The sequence below is a fragment of the Carassius auratus genome, chromosome 29 (assembly GCF_003368295.1).
Source record: "Carassius auratus strain Wakin chromosome 29, ASM336829v1, whole genome shotgun sequence".
Taxonomy (NCBI): Eukaryota; Metazoa; Chordata; class Actinopteri; order Cypriniformes; family Cyprinidae; genus Carassius; species Carassius auratus.
Window position 1 is genome coordinate 19,141,565 of NC_039271.1, and position 17,009 is coordinate 19,158,573.

General features: G+C 37.1%; 1 protein-coding gene across 1 annotated transcript; it reads left to right on the forward strand.

The window, feature by feature from the left end:
- Positions 1-196: 196 nt before the first annotated feature.
- Positions 197-16,981, forward strand: LOC113048289 (solute carrier family 41 member 2-like). The gene is made up of 11 exons (XM_026210010.1): positions 197-316; positions 1,450-2,069; positions 2,811-2,918; positions 4,396-4,467; positions 5,211-5,355; positions 5,549-5,695; positions 8,449-8,596; positions 8,710-8,789; positions 11,683-11,814; positions 13,430-13,578; positions 16,065-16,981. Exons 2-11 carry the CDS (start codon positions 1,491-1,493, stop codon positions 16,248-16,250), a joined length of 1,746 nt encoding a protein of 581 aa, XP_026065795.1. The 5' UTR covers positions 197-316; positions 1,450-1,490; the 3' UTR covers positions 16,251-16,981.
- The last annotated feature ends 28 nt before the right edge of the window (positions 16,982-17,009 follow it).

Below are 17,009 nucleotides of genomic sequence, written 5' to 3' on the forward strand. Positions count from 1 at the left end.
GTGTAGAACCTCAAATAACTATAAGTATAAAATTACTCAAATCTTTTGTAAAAGCTTTTTTTAAAAATAATAATAATAAAACTTTAAATCTTAAAAACCAAGGCATATTTAACAAATATATATGTGTTTCAATTAAAAATGTTATGTGTTTCGATGTGATCTCACGAGCCTTTTATTTTGAAATGCGCGCGCGCACCCGCTTCTGTCGCAGTGCACGGCAGTGATGACGCGCTGCCGCTGTCATAGAGCTCCAGTCCAGTTCAGCGATCAGGAAAGAAGAAGCTGAAACTCGCCTCGACGGAACTAAAATATCACGGTACATACATTCCTTTATTATCTTTTTAACCTCCAGAGAGATTGAGAACATCTGCCACACATTAAATAAAGCGCTGCTTTCATTTGACTGTTGAAATTATTAATTATTAATGTTTACCATCAGGCAGCTGGAGAATATTTTAAGGATGTTTTGGGGTGATTCCAATGCACAAGTCACCTAACGTTACATATAGGTTTAGACATATAATTAAGTATTTTTGATAACCACGCACCATATAAAGTTAACACATCTGGCATATTTTATTAGTTTGTCCAGCTTGAAATGCAACCTGTCCTCTCTCTCTGCCACTACATCACACATAATATCACGTATAATATATTAGAATATCTCAAATAGTATACGTCAAATGTTTGTTTTGTTAATTACAGATATAATAATCTGCTGTTCTTCATTTATTACTTTCCTTTAGGTTTTCTAAGTTCTGAGAACTAGCATTGTTTGTTTACAAACGTTTTCCACGTAATGTGTTGTTTATTGTTTTGCCTACGTGATAATATCGAAATACAGTATTGCATATTTTACTATTACATATACACTATGTTTGTTTTATTATTTTAATGTCAAATTTCTGTACTTGAAACAGAACATTTCATACAATAATCAGACTCCATCCAACAATTAATTAGTGTGTTTTTTTCCCTATACACATCAAATAATTAATGGAAGCTTGTTTCTGCTATGGGATAAAAAAACAAAAAAAAACAAATGTAAATGTAAAAACCGCAACTTTTTATCTCATAATTCAGACTTTTCACTCAAAATTTTGTGCAATATAAATTCGGAATTGTAAGAAAGTCAGAATTAGTTAATTGCACTTTTTTTTATTTATGCAGTTGTCAGTTGAAAATTTGCAGTTGCCTTTTTTATTTTTTCATCCCATGGTGGGAATAAATTTCCATAAATATTAATATGGAAGGGGTTCAGAAGTTAGTTCAAAGTATGGTGTACTTAGAAATTGATGTTTAAGTAAATAAGGTTTAGACTGTGTATTAAAAACTATGACTGCCAATTTAGCATTAGATCAAATAACTGCTGCTGACAGACTAAATAGAGTGTGGCCTTGAATGTGAAACTTTTGTTGATGAATTTCCCTCTGTACTTCTCTTTTTCAGGTCACTGCTATACTATCAGCACTTCTTCATAGCTGTTATGGATGCCACCTGCTGGTCCTGCTGATCTGCTGCTCTTCTCAAAGTCCGGCAGGCCATGGGCCCAACCAGTTCCCATCTGCAGTATGAGCCTCCGAACCATAGGTGGCGCTGTGCTCAGCTCCCTGGGCCCTAGTCTGGCAGCTCAGGCTGGAGGAGCCTGGAGCTCCATCTCATTTAGACCCATACCCTCCTTGCTTCAGACCATGGTACCTGCTGGTTACACAGCACTACAGGAGGAACGGCTGGCCATGGTGGACCTCAGCACGCCTAAGCCTGATTCCCTCAAGAACGGGTTCCAACGTGAGCCCCGCCGCCACTCAGACCGCAGCAGCAGAACATCCGTCAGCATGTCTGATGCCGGAGACGGACACTATGTGGAGACTGAGCCTATGCTGCCTGATGGCAGGCTTTCAGGAGAAGAGGCAGATGAGGAAGAGGAGAGCGAGGAGGAAGGGCAGCAGCAAACAACTAGAAATATGCCCAAAGAGTCGCCCCTTGCCATGGCATTTCAGATAGTGGTGCCCTTCCTGCTAGCTGGCTTCGGCACGGTTTCGGCTGGAGTGGTACTGGATATAGTACAGGTGAGATTTTCTAAACCTTGCAAGGAGCCAAACCTGTTTGACTTTCGCGGAAGTCAAAAAAAGGTATTTTGAAGATGTTTTTATCCAGATAATGAAAGTCAGTGGGGTCCAAAATTACACTGGACCCCATCGACATCCATTTTATGAACAAAAAACACTAAAGCAGTTTTCAAAAAATCTTATTTCATCCTTCATGAAAGGGATTTTATGTATTAGACTTTGATGTGATCAGACTTACAATTTTAGCCTGGCAGATAATAAACCTGGATAAAAAAAAAAAAGACAAACAGTCCAGTGGTTCTCAACCTTCTCGACTTTAATGTTGATATATATATCTAAATTTACATATCTTTACATTTATTCATTTAGCAGATGCATTTATCCAAAGCGACTTACAAATTAGCACAGTGGCAGCAATCAAAAACAACAAAAAGAAAAATGAAATATAAGTGCTATAACAAGTCTCAGTTAGGTTAACACAGTACACGTAGCATGCGCTTTTAAATAATATAATACATTAAAAGAATATATATATATATATATATATATATATATAATATTATTATTATTATTTTTTTTAGAAACATATCTATTTATCTGTTTATTTTTCCATTATAACTAAGATTATGTTAAAATGTTATGTTAACAGTTTAAATCATTTAAGATTTGAGACCGCACTTGAAGTTTGTTGAGAACCAGCCCATAGACCTAATAGAAATCTCTCTTCTCTCTTTTTTTCAGCATTGGGAAGCATTTAAAAACATTACGGAGATCTTCATCCTTGTTCCGGCTCTTTTGGGTTTGAAAGGAAACTTAGAGATGACCCTCGCTTCCAGACTTTCCACAGCGGTTAGTATCCTAACTAACTAAGCACATAATTGCTTCTTGCTTTAGTTTACATTGGGTGTGCCTGTTATTTGTTTAGAAGTGACTTTCAACTCTCATAAAAAGTGCTCCAGTGATGCTAAAGTGCTTCATGATGAGATCTTGGCCCGCTTTGGGCATGCTCTCACCTGTCAGGACCTGACGATTCATGCTAGTGCCCATCTTCACAGACTAGGGTTGGTAGGAAAAAATACATGTCTGTGATCGACTGACTAGCTAGTCTATTATTATGGTTATGACTCCATAGGTATTTCCAACCCCCATATGTCTGAGTAAGAAACACACACATAGGTTTTCAAGACGACCATGAGCAACATCATCTCCATAAATTCTGACCTTGTAACATGTGTTTCATGTTGTCTTTAAAAACTTATTGTGCATTTAAACTTTCCTGTAGTTAAAGACTCTGTGTGTTTATATGTGTGCAATGTGCATAGACAAGTGTAGGTCACATAAGCTAGTTTAGTAAAAGATTCTCTCCCACTCTTCTGCCCTTTCCTCTGGGCTCTGAGTGTTTTGATTTTTTTTGGTAGCTAGTGTTTTTTTTTTCTTCTTCTTCAGTCTGAGACTTTAGTGCTCAGAGGGGTTTCAGCTCATGCCGTTTAGCGTCTAGTGTTCTCATGGCAAATCTGTCACCCCCCCTCGAGGTGCATAAATAAACAAACCCTGGCGAGGTGGGCCGAGCAGAGGAGAGAGGCGAAAGTACAAGCCTTCTGTTCACCCTCATGCAGCTGGGGGAAAAAAGAAGAAAAACACACACTGAGTGTATTCCCCTCAGACGGCTCTTTCCTACACACTGCTCTTTCGCATTTACATATGTTTCCTTTATTTTCTTAAGCAAACACACTTGCGCACACACACTGGCTCATCAGGTGTGGAATCAGCCATCTTGTTACTCTGTGAGCAGAGATCCATTCCAAACCCGAAATATTATCTTTTTGTCAGATGGTGGTTTTCTTTTCAATCTAAAATATCCAATGCCAAATCCCAGCACTTGGATGTCATTTGATCACATACTTTTTTTTTTTTTTTTTTTTTAATCTTTTGATGGTTTTCTTTTCTTAACTTTTACCTAAAAAAAAGAAGAAAAAAAAAGAAAATTTTTAGAATATTTTAAGTCTCTTTTTAGGGCCATTAAGATTTTCGGTATTATGTTTTTTTCTACATCTATTATTACATCTAATTTTTACAATGATGTATAAATATATTACATTTTAAATGTATTAAGTTTTAAATTTATTAAGTTTTATTGTTACTTTTATTTTAGGAGGAACATGTTTGAAATATTTATCATTTATCAATGCTTTGTCAACTTTTTACCTTTGCCCTCCAGTTAGGAAGTGCTAGAAAATGTTCATTAAACTTACTGACCACAGTACAGGTGACTGAATGCAATAGTGATTGGAGGAAGAACCCTGTTCATCAATTGTGTTTTCTTTAGGTGAATGTGGGGAAAATGGACTCGCCCATAGAAAAGTGGAATCTTATAATTGGGAATTTGGCGCTGAAACAGGTAAGAGCTTTCAGGAGGCTTGCATGTACAATACAGACGGTCAACAAGCAAACGCCATCTGAAACCCAGTACATTTAAATATGCTTGTAATGGTTATTTATTTTGCATCAGGGTTTGCATCAGACCTTATCAAGATGACAGCTTTCCATATTTGCATGGACACTAATAAAACAAAGACAGAGTGAACTGTCTATATAAATGTATAAATAATAAGTAATTAAAGTTTAGTAACCCCTTAAGCACTGGGGTTATTTAGGGGGTTTCCGCCTGGATATGACATAACCAAATTTAAATGTTTACCCTACGCTCATACAATGGAGGAAATAGAAAAAAAAGGTTATTGTATAGAAATAGAAATAGAACATCTGACTGTAATTCTTCATAAATAACATTTATATATGTTTCAAATATTACAATAAAATCAAAATTACTATAATTTTATATAATCTATAAATTTAATATTAAAATATTATTTATTTTATATATACTTTTTTATATAATATTTGTAATTTGTTGTTTATTTTATCTTTAAAATAATTGAAAATAAAGATAAAATAATTCAAATGAATTAAGTTAAAAAATCTAAAATTCTGTTTATATATTTAATAAAATTATATATATATATATATATATATATATATATATATATATATATATAATTTTTTTTTTTTTTTTTTTTTTTTTAATATATATATATATATAAGTGAAACCCATTGTTGACTCTGCCTGTCTCTCTTTCTCAGGTGCAGGCCACAGTAATAGGGTTCTTGGCAGCAGTAGCAGCAGTTGTATTGGGTTGGATTCCAGAGGGAAAGTTCCAGATCGGTCACGCCGTGTTGCTGTGTTCCAGTAGTGTTGCTACAGCCTTCATAGCATCTATGCTGCAAGGTCTGTACTTCAGATTAACCTCTAATGCTCTTATTTGTAGCTCCTACGACTGATCTTTTCACAACAAATAATGGCCACCTTGTTATATGGCAATCCGATATTCGTCATGTTTGTTATTAGTAACGTTTCACATCATGAATGTCCAGTTCCTAGTGAGTGGGGTAAACGCTGTCTCATGTGTGTCCTCTCTCAGGTATTATAATGGTGGGAGTGATTGTGGGCTCTAAGAAGACAGGCATCAACCCTGATAATGTAGCTACGCCCATCGCTGCCAGTTTCGGCGACCTCATCACACTGGCCATCCTGGCATGGATCAGCCAGGGCCTCTACAACTGCCTAGGTGAGAAAGATGTGTTTGGGTGAAAAGGGCTCTGTTCTAAACCCTAGTGAGCTGCTTACCTAGATAGCATTTTTAGGAATCATAGGCACATTCGATTTAAAAGCATGCACCTAAAAAAACTCACTAGGAATTGTAAAAGATCCAGAAAGAGATTTATTTTCCCCCCGAATAGATAGTAGGTCAGAGTTTGATAAATCAGTAGTGGTTTCTCTCAGATCAGGCATACTTTCAGTTTTCTACCACAAGAGGGCGCAAGAATCCCAGCCTTGAGTGAATTACATTTAGATACATTTGTCATAAAGCTGTCTTAATAATATTATGTGAAAAAAATGTCTTTATTTGTCGTGTCGTTGAAGTGTGATCAGTTATATATCTTAAATGTAGCAGCACATTTCACACTCTATTGCAGGTGTCAGCAGATGTGAGGTGTGTAAGTTATAGTTTATGGGGCAGTGGGGTTGATATGTTTTATGGGTAGGGTCACGCTTCTAATGAGTCTGGCTCAGGACAATGAGAGTGTTGTGACACAGTGCATGACCTCGCTGCGTCTACGTATCCACATTCTCAAGAAATACACACACACAGGGCCCAATGTCTGTCTCTCTGTCTATGTTTGTGTGTGTGTGTGTGTGTGTGTGTATATATATATATATATATATATATATATATATATATATATATATATATATATATATATATATATATATATATATATATATATATATATTACACAATTTTTTGGAGATTATGCAAATATTACAAAATATTATGTATTATTAAATGGTAATATTAGAATATTAGAATATATATATATATATATATATATATATATATATACATACACACACACACACACACACACACACACACACACAAACATATATATATATATTCTTGACAGGTTCCATTTCCACTTCTTCTAATTTTTTTTTAATTTAATTGTTATATATTTCTATTAAAATACTGTAATAACATTTTTTATGTATTTATTTTAATGATATAAAACATTTAAAATTTTTATAAAATACTATTAACAAATCAAATTTAAACAAAAAAATAAGAAATTAACTAGAACTTTGTCAATTCTTGTCAGATCTCATTTTCTCTGCTTAATGAAAAGATCAAGGATCAGTTTATTCATTAACTTTTTTTTAATGTTGATTGTCACTTTAAATGAGATTTTCAACCTGCTTCTTTATGTTTGTGGTGACATTTTCAATCACTTGGCCCTTACATGCATAGACAAATAACCAGTTTCGCTCTCACACACAAACACTAAATCTAAAAAGTGTGAAAGTCACAAGTGGGACGTCCTGAGCAGCATTCTAAAGCCTTTATGCTGGGTTTAATGAGGCTTCAGTTCATGATGACTGAGAGTGATAAGCCCCAGACTGAGTGCCGCACTCCTTTTTTAGTCTTTCCTTTTCTGAGAGAGGTGAAGTTAGGTGAGGGCAAGGCAAATGGCACCACCGTGCCATGCCAAAACCATATCAGCCATGCCAACCAGCCAAAAAGAGAGGCTTCTGCCATCATTAGCGCACACCGCTGCCCTGTCAGGCCCATCTCACACTAAATATAGTCACACAGATGTTGCCTCTATGTCTGGGATTTAAAGATTTAGGCAGTTTAATGTGTGATGAAGAGTATTTAGCAAAGAGTGAAACCTCGTTTTGCATTGCTGTCTGCCTCAAAAGATTTGATTTGTTTTTTAAGAAGATCATTTTTTCCCTAAATCTGCTACAATCCAATTAGAGCCAGTCAGTACTACATTTACACAGCAGCAGAATATGATTGTCAGTTCTGATTGGGGAGCCACATTGATATTAACATGAATGTTTTGGAGCGATGCCGCAAAACAAATTGGGAATCAAATCATGAGTCATAGTATTTGAATTGATTTGAAAAAGAAGAATGTGCTACATAAAAAATAATCAAATTTAAGCGACTGTGGAAACGTTTGAGGATCGCTCAAGAGACAAAAAAGAATCATGAATGTAATGCCATAATCTTAAGGAAACTTGTATAGCAAATAAAAACCTCATTAAAGTTATTGTGGTATTCACAGGGTAACTTAGTTTTGTATTGCCCTCAAAATCATTGTGAATAAATTTCAAGTGATTATCCAAATATTCCTCAACCCCACACAGAAGTCGTAACCAAATTCTGAGTTCCACTGGTGTGTTCTGTTTGATTGAAACTGCAGCTGACAGCATGATTTCTGTCGTCAGCAAGATGTCAGTCATGGTTATTTTTTTCTGTCAAGTCTCCCGTTTTGGCTGTCGGTCCCTCTCAAGTTTTGAAAAATGGCAGAAAATTATTTATAGTGTGGTCAGAGTTTTTCACTGCTGTCTATTATGGTAAAATTACAGTAAAAACAGTCAAACTTTTAAATGTTGTTATTATTATATTAAAATTATTTTCTATTTTATTATATTTTAAAATGTAATTTATTCCTATGTTGACAGTGCTGAATTTTTAGCATCATAACTCCAGTCTTCAGTGTCACATGATCCTTCAGAAAACTTTCTAAAATGCTGATTTGTGCTAAGCAACATTTCCTGTTATCATTGTTGGAAACAGTGTCTGCTTGGTGTTTTTGTGGAAGTATATTTTTCAGGAAGCAGCGGTGGTGTCCCAAAATCCCGATTTAGAATAATTATTAAATGATGATGAAAAGTGATTTCATTTTTACAGAAGTGTTTGACTATAAATACAGAATCTGTATTCACTGGGACTTTCCTCTATTTTATCAGACTCTCACCCATATGTGTCGTCTCTGGTGTGTGCTTTCTTCATGTCTCTGACTCCGCTGTGGATGGTCATCGCCTCCAAACACCCTGCCAGCCGTCAGTTGCTCTACTCGGGCTGGGAGCCCGTTATCACTGCCATGTTCATCAGCAGGTGTGATAACACACATAAACACACACACATAGCCATGAATTTGCACACATCCTGAAAAAGCATGTGGAACTTAATTTGCCCCTCTGTCTCAATAACATCTTTCCCTATTTCAGTATTGGAGGACTCATCCTTGACAAAACTGTATCTGACCCCAACCTAGCTGGGATTGTGGTTTACACGCCTGTTATCAATGGTGAGATATGTTATTCTATACAAACATATTCTATAGAGCTTGCATTGTTTGTCTTCCTTTGAAACCTGCAGATACTGGAGGATAATTCTTGACGTTTTGGTCAATACTTTGCATAATAAGTCAAACTACATCAATATCAAAAATTTTGCCTGTTATACTTGTGTCTTACATGTCTTTTGAAAGGTTTAGGTTTTTAAAACCTTAATTTGTAGACCTTTATTCTTAACGCTCCCATGTCCACAGCACACATTGGCGCTCTCAGCTGATATTTCAGTCCCCTTTCAGACTTTTATTACTTCAGAGAAACGTCTCTGTAATAACTACCCTCATTTAAAGTCACGCAAGAATCCTTGTGGCAAATATAGCCACTTTTGTGATTTTAATAAATGTTTCCGTATTGAGAAAAAGCCAAAGGATGGAACACAGCTGAAATAGAGTTGGAAGAGATTTAGCTCTGGGGTGAAGTCATTAATTGCGGTTGTTGGGTTTCGTGTGGTAACAGGAGAGGAAGCCAGGACCATGGTACCTCCACAAAGAGCCATACGATTTTTAATTAAAGCACACTAATGAGAGACATTTACGCTGTCTGCAGCCTGTCTGTGTTCTCCCGCCCAGACCACCAAACAGCTGTTTGAATCTCTGCGTGCATGTGTCAGTGAAAGAAAATAGAGGTTTATATCAGAATATCTAAAAATCAAAGGCCTTATTCTTAGTTCTAAGAGAGAAGAAACAAAAGGAAATAGTGAAATAGGATGAGTAGCAGAGGCTTTATGGTTTGCCCAATCAGGAAGTGAGTCAAGGAAGGTTATTTAAATGATTGCAACATATATATACGCTCATGTGCCACTTAGGTACAGGAAAATAGTTTCGGTTGTACACAAATAGATCAAAGTCAGACTTCTCTTAATGTCCCCAGTATGAGGATGGGTCACAGTGGCTGAATGGTTGCCCAACAAGCAATTACTGTGATTTATTTAGATGCTGGTTTTTTTTTTTTTTTACTTTTTTAGTATAAAGGTTTTTAGTCGTAAAACATATATATGATAAAACCCTTTCAGAAAAGGTTTATCTTTAAATTCATCCCAATTTAAAACTACAGCATCTAAAGACCTATACATGACAGACCTTTTTGGCTATTACATTGCATCTCATGTTATTTTTGAGTTAAAATTACTTCATGTTTTCTGTTTAAGAAGAATGTTTTTACAAAAATAATACTGGGCTTATTATGAACCGACTAAAATAAGTCATTTTGCACATCTCGACCAAAACCGTGAACATACCGAAAACCAATTGGGCCCATACTAGAGCCCTGCTGCACACCCTGCACACCCTGCCAAAGTCTCATCAGCTCTGTGACCCAGATTAATACATCCATATATGTTAATTCTGCTATTTGGACAGAAAATAGGTTGCATATCATCTCTATTTCCTGTTGGCAGACAAAGCTATAACAAGCATCAGATTAATTGGACGTTTTGGTCCAGGGAAGGTCGAAAAATTCCCATAGACTCTTTTCTCATGCCCCTAACCCATATCCAACATGTTGTGTTGTTTTTTGAGAAAATGAAGAAATTTTAGAACTGACCTGCTAATCTGAACCCTAGAGCCTTACCCACACACTCCATACAGATGCAGTCTCTCCAGCACTGCCACATGGATGTGTCACAGTGTGGCGAATGGTAACCTCTGCATTAAACATAAACGCAACCTTGTTAGGGCTAATTGTGCAGAAGCCTGAGCTGTGCTAAAAGATAATCACTCTCCCTCAGGTCTGCTCTTTAATGATGGGAAATGTTATTGCCATTGTGGGCATGAATGCACATCTGTCTGGGAGAAATAGATTTACTATGTCTTATTATAATTAATTTAAGTGAGTTTCTGTTTGGCTGTAAACTGAAGGTATACATTTTTCAGTAATTAACATTCATCTGGACTGTCTACTTGCAGTTACTAAATATTTTGAGATGAAAGTACCATTTCTGGTTGTTTTTCCTGAAGTGTCACAGCTTTTTAAAGCAATTCCCAAATCCCCAACAGTTGGTTGATGGATCTCTCTCTCTCTCTCTCTCTATCTCTCTCTCTCTCTCTATATATATATATATATATATATATATATATATATATATATATATATATATATATATATAGTTTCTATCTTCTATCATGTCTGCTGTTCTATATTATTTGGTTCAATACTAGTTTTATTTTTATTTCTGTTTTATAATATTCTATTCATCTAAATTCATTCTTGTTCTGTTCGGTTCTATTTCTGCTCTGTTCTTCTCTATTCTATTCTGTGCAATTATAGTTTCTGCAGTTGTATTTTGTGCTTTATTTCTGTTTGATTTCGTTTTGATCTGTTGACAAATATCCATTGTATTCGATTCTATTTTATTCCATTCTGTTTTGTTCAGTCAGTTTGTGTGTTGTCCACTCTGTTCTGTCCTGTCCTGTCCTCTGTTTCCTGTCTCTCTCTCTCTCTCTCTCTCTCTCTCTCTCTCTCTTTCTTTCTCTCTGTCTCTCTCAATTGCTTGTCTTCTCCCAGAACCACTGGGCATGACATATCGTTACTGCAGCTCTGGACACCACTCTACTTTACTCGGGAAAAGAGAGTGAGCAAGGGGAAGGGCTGTGCGTGTTGGTGTGTGAGAGAAAGAAAGAGAGAGATAAAGAGGCGGGGGGACAAAAGCAGAGTTAGTACTGGTGACTCATGGCTGCCAGTCTCACAGTGAAAAACAATTAAGCCTGTATTCATGGATTTCAGTGCAGAGGCTTCACTGACATCAGAGTTATTCACACAGGTTTACTCTGAAATGTGTTAGGAAAGGCTGCTCTTTTCTCCTTGTACTTTCAGTATATATTTGTTTGATGTGTATATTATTATATTTAGGTATTGGAGGAAACCTGGTAGCCATCCAGTCCAGTCGGATATCTACCTACCTGCACTTCCACAGCACCCCTGGAGAGGTTCCTGAGGAGGCCAAGGGTTGCTACTACCCCTGCCGAACCTTCTGTGGCACAGGTAACCCCAACCACTACCCTAATGTGCTTCAAATTACACCATCATGTGCCCCAGACACACTCGTTAGTTCATAATAGATGAAAATATTGTGAAATATAGCCACATTTTACTTGTCGACTTGTAGGCTTTTAGAAATTAAACCCTTTAAGCACACTTGCTAGTTTATTTAATTTGTCCACGAACAATGTCCAACAGTAAATTTTCTGAATGAACCTTCATGAAAAAATATTGTTTCCAATACATATCACTTTACCATTCATTCTGTGGTGGAAATTAAATTCGAAACCTTTTTGGAATGAAATGACTCATATGTACATTTTTAAAAACCTCTTATGTAATTTGAAATCCTCATGACATCATAGAAGGCCTACAAATTAGAGGAATATTGTAGACAAATGCGATATGCGATATTGTAATGCTTAAAGTGCCACATGCTCAGATGAACCGTTTTACTCAGCTGTTGCTGTTGAGTCAGTTCTGAAAACTTATATAACTATCTTGTCATAGATATATATATATATGTATATGTGGTTATTTGTATTTATGTATGCATCAAGAGCTCCTGTAAAACCACAACAAATTTGCACAACCCTACTACAAATTTAAGGAGAGAGACTTAACATTTTGAAGGCAGTTGTTTTCATAGCCTGTGTTAAAGAGCCAGAACAAGTGACCAGTGTTTAGAACAACATCCCTTACCAGCGCTTGCAAGTGTGTATACATTAGCTTTAATGGAGTGTGTGTAACAGTGGTTTGTGTATATCAGTCCATCTCGGAGAAAAACAGAGAACGCTTCCTATAAACAACAGAGGCAGCGGACAGCTTGTTGATGTAGGTGCTTTGATGCAGGGTTCTTTCTTAGAGAAACAAGAGGACTCTGGGGACAGTGTCCAGATGCTGAGTACATGAGGGGCACAGTGCCCACTGCAGGCTTAGCACTGCCCTGTGGAAAGATGGGCATAAATCTTCCTCCTTCAAGGGCTCTGAGTGCACAGGATTGCCATACTGCGGGGGCAGACAGGATACTAATGGAGTGAGAAGTGTAGGGCTATTGTATGTATATTCACTTCTAAATATAGAATAAATCAAATTTGAACAGCTACACGTGCACAGATCGCACGTTGAGTGTTGTTTGTGTTCTGTGGTGCTTCAGGTGTCTTCATACTGGATGCTTTAGGATCACAGCTTTCACATAACGTAGCTCACCTACTCTTATCAAAAATATTTTTTGTTAATTGAAACGCAGAACTGTTGCCTTGGCAGCTAAGTGAAATGGTTGTAAATGAATACTGCAATATTTGAATATTATAAAATGTATGTTTTATTTTGTATTTTATTATGTTATTTATGGGCGGGGCTAATGAGAATTGATCTTCTGCAGAGGCGATCGTACTGAGATGAAATACGAAGCAAGACATTTTGGCAGCTTGGTTTTAATAAAAGCTGTTTTTTGGAATAACAAGGGAGTTTTAAGTTCTGGAACTTGCAGGATGGTTTTATAGTATATTGACCTTTTATTTCTCATTTCATGACCCCTTCAATGTCATCATTATTAGTGTTATTTTGATTTTATATCTTGATTTGAAAAATGATAATTTTGTTGTTGTTTTTTCAGGGGCCAATCATAGGTCAGCACAGGTTCTGCTGTTACTGGTCATCCCTGGTCATTTTATCTTCCTTTACACCATTGATCTGATGGAAAGGGGTCACACTTCACTTACGAAAGTCTTCATGGTCGTGTATTTAGCTGCTGCTCTTTTCCAGGTGAGCTTGACTTGCTGTCATAATATGACAAAAATGGGGCCTTCTCGCCAACACTGGCACTGACATCTTCACATGAACGTGTGCAGGCTGTGTGGTGCAGTTATTTCCATTCTGTTTAAAGAACCTGCCATCACTATGCTTTTTATTAAATCTGACACCAATCTGAGGCTCAGCTATAAGCACCATTTCCCATAGCAGTCAAAAATGACAGCCTATAATCATAAAACCAGACACCCGTTTTATGATACAGGTCTGGGGAATCTGTTTAATCTTCAGTTTAATCTGGATGAATGTGCCGCCAGCAGCCCACATGTAACAATGTTACAACATGCATTTTTTTCCCATCATAAACCTACAAGCCTTTTAGAAAATCCCCAGAGCTTTAAGACACCCATTTCCCATGAAGCAGCGGTGATGACATTAGCGATAGCAAGCAGGTGTTGTTTGTGTGTGTGTAGGTGGGTGTATATGTATCTGTGAGTGTTTGGTTATTCCAAAAGAGTGTTTTCATAAATTGTTTGGATTGCAATTCAGATCGATTAGCCGCAGAGAAGCTCAGTAAGGGCATTCAGCTGCAGGCTGAACTATCATACTTTATCATAATTAAAGTATAAGGAGATAAGAAATGCAAACACATTTTTTTTCAAATGCTTTTTTCTTGGTGGGGCAGTTAAAGGGTTAATAAATGAACATATCAGGATAATTTTTGAAGGATCATGTGACACTGATGACTGGAGTAATGACACTGAAATTTAGTTTTGCCACCACTGGAATAAATTACATTTGAGAGCATATTAAATTAGAATAATTTTATTTTAAATCATCATATTATTTCACAATTTTGTTTTATGGTATCTTGATCAGACAAATGCATCGTTCATGAACATAAGACACTTCTTCAACGACAACAACAAAAAAATCTCACAGGTCCCAAACTTTTAAACAGTACTGTATAATATTTTTAATTGTTTTCATGCTCTGATAATTTCTCACTTATTGACACTGTTTGGTAGTTTCATGACAAAATGACATACTTTCAAACAAGAGACAGCTGTAACATGTCCTATTCCAAACAAAATATTTGTTTTTAACTTTTTTCCGCCGGCACTGTGAACCCAAAAAAAGTCACTGTTCCAACCTTTGCCCTTCAGCGGGTTTTATGAGTTCGCTAAATCTGACACGACCTTCCTTAAGGGAACCTCAAATAGAGTTTAGGTGCTCATTACATGTACTCTGTCTCTACTGATTATAATTAACTTTATATAAAGCTACATAAGTGTGTACACCCTCATTTAGGTAGCCTAGTAAACCTGTTTGAATGTGTGTGTCTGTGTCTCTGTGTGTATTGACAAATATAAAAGCCATGCAACATCTCTGACTGCTTTCTCTGTCCTTGTGAGTGATGGAAAAGTGTTTCTGTGTGTTTGCGCAGGGTGGAACTACAAGGTTAACCTTGTGGGGCCTCAACAGCTTGTGTACATTAGCAAGCCATCACTTTCCTTGGCTACTTGGAAGGCCTCCGGCATTCCCTTCCTAACAGTTTAATCGTTAATTAATAGAACCCTAATCAAGAGCAAAAAGGAAAAAAAATGGAAAGGTCGATGTTGTGATTTTCTCGCACACGGAAACGCGCAAGGTTAATTATTGAAATAATGTCACAAAACTCATCTCGCCTGGCAGGCACAATTAATAGCCTTTAAAGCAGCCATTTATTTCCTGCTATCTAAATTGTTGTTTAAAATATGCAGCAGAGAGCGAATGGCTTTTTAACCATCTCGCGCTGACCTTAATATAACAGGTATAAATGAACGCCGCCTGTCCGGTTAACCAGAGCGTCAGACCTCCAAATAGAGTTTCACACCGACCTGTCAGCCTGATTAATGGGCAGGCCTCGTTTTTATTTCACTTAAATGAAAATCCTTCACTTACACATGCACTGAATCACAGGGCTGCTTGCGGAAAGCCTTCGGGAATAGCTGCGGTCCATCTTTTTATCTTCCAGTCGAATGCAAGATGAAGATTTGGAATGTTACATCTCCATTAAGCAAACAAACTGGCATCCACTGGGCCGCACTGATCCAAAAGAGCATTTTAATCGTCTGCGACGCCCAGCGAAGACAACACAAGGCTAATTTGCTGCTGTTTAATGAGCTGCGGTAGATGGAAAACCTTATGATGTTTAGATCTGGAGCCGTTTCGGAAATTTGTCTTAAATGGGAACGGCGCTTTTCTAAAGAATGCGCTTTTGTTTCATTTCCGAGACGAGCTTTTCAAATTTCACTATAAACAAAAACATTGTTACTTCTGGAATAACTCTCTCCGCCTCTTTCGTGTTTAGAGCTTCCTGTTGTGTGTGAATGTGTGGGAAAATTCATCCAAAGGTACAGTGGAAGGGACCATGGTTTTGTGCTTTATGCAAGAGTGCCGCCTGGCTGACACTTTTCAATATTCAACGCATTCTTGTGTGTGTTCTCTCTCGATCCCAGGTGTTCTTGTTGCTTTGCATAGCGGACTGGATGGTGCACTCCATGTGGAAAAGCGGGAAAGATCCAGACAGCTTCTCTATCCCTTATCTAACAGCATTGGGAGACCTGTTGGGAACCGCTCTCCTGGCTCTCAGCTTCCAATTCTTGTGGGTCATCGGGGACCAGGACAGTGATGTGGGTGACTAAGATCTTTCTTCGATCTTCGACCCACAGATCAAGCTATTCTATACTTGCTGTCTTCACTTATTGCCTTGAATGGCCGCTTGTCGGATCGGGCATGTGGCATAAAAACAAACTTAGCAATTCTCTGTCAGTTTGTGACTCTTCTTAAAGTGCCAGATGATTTATTAGCTGCATCGGAAGATTCAGCACTTGCAGTAAAGGATAGAAGGCGTCTCAAACGGAGTAATTTCTGGTGTGTCTGACGTGGAAAGGTACAAAAAGCTTCATTTATGCTCACTTCTGCCCCCTCGGGTTTCTTTATCCGCACGAATGCAGTGGATGGACCAAATACAAACCCTAGGTGGTTGTACTTTATTTATTTGTCTTGTCTTTCTTTGCTTATTTACTGATGTTGCTCTTTATCGTCTCTTTTGAGACTTGAGACCAGTTTCTCATGTCCAAACAAATCAGACCTTATTACAAGCATACACATTTTTACTCAAGCAGTGCCCGATCAATTCATATAAACCTCTGTAATGCAGTTTGGAAGTTAAAGTATGGCTTTGTATTGCTTAATAGCAGAGAATAATGAACTAATATATATCAGCTTTGAGAATAGGGAATAGTCTTTCAACTGATCGTTTAGAGAGAAGTACAGCGGTCTGAGTATCGATTGGAAATGTCAGACTTTCTTTGGTCTGTTTAATGGTTGTGTATGCAACCAAATGAAATGGGGTGGATGTGCAAAACAGACACTCTTATACAAGTCTTGTATAAATGTGT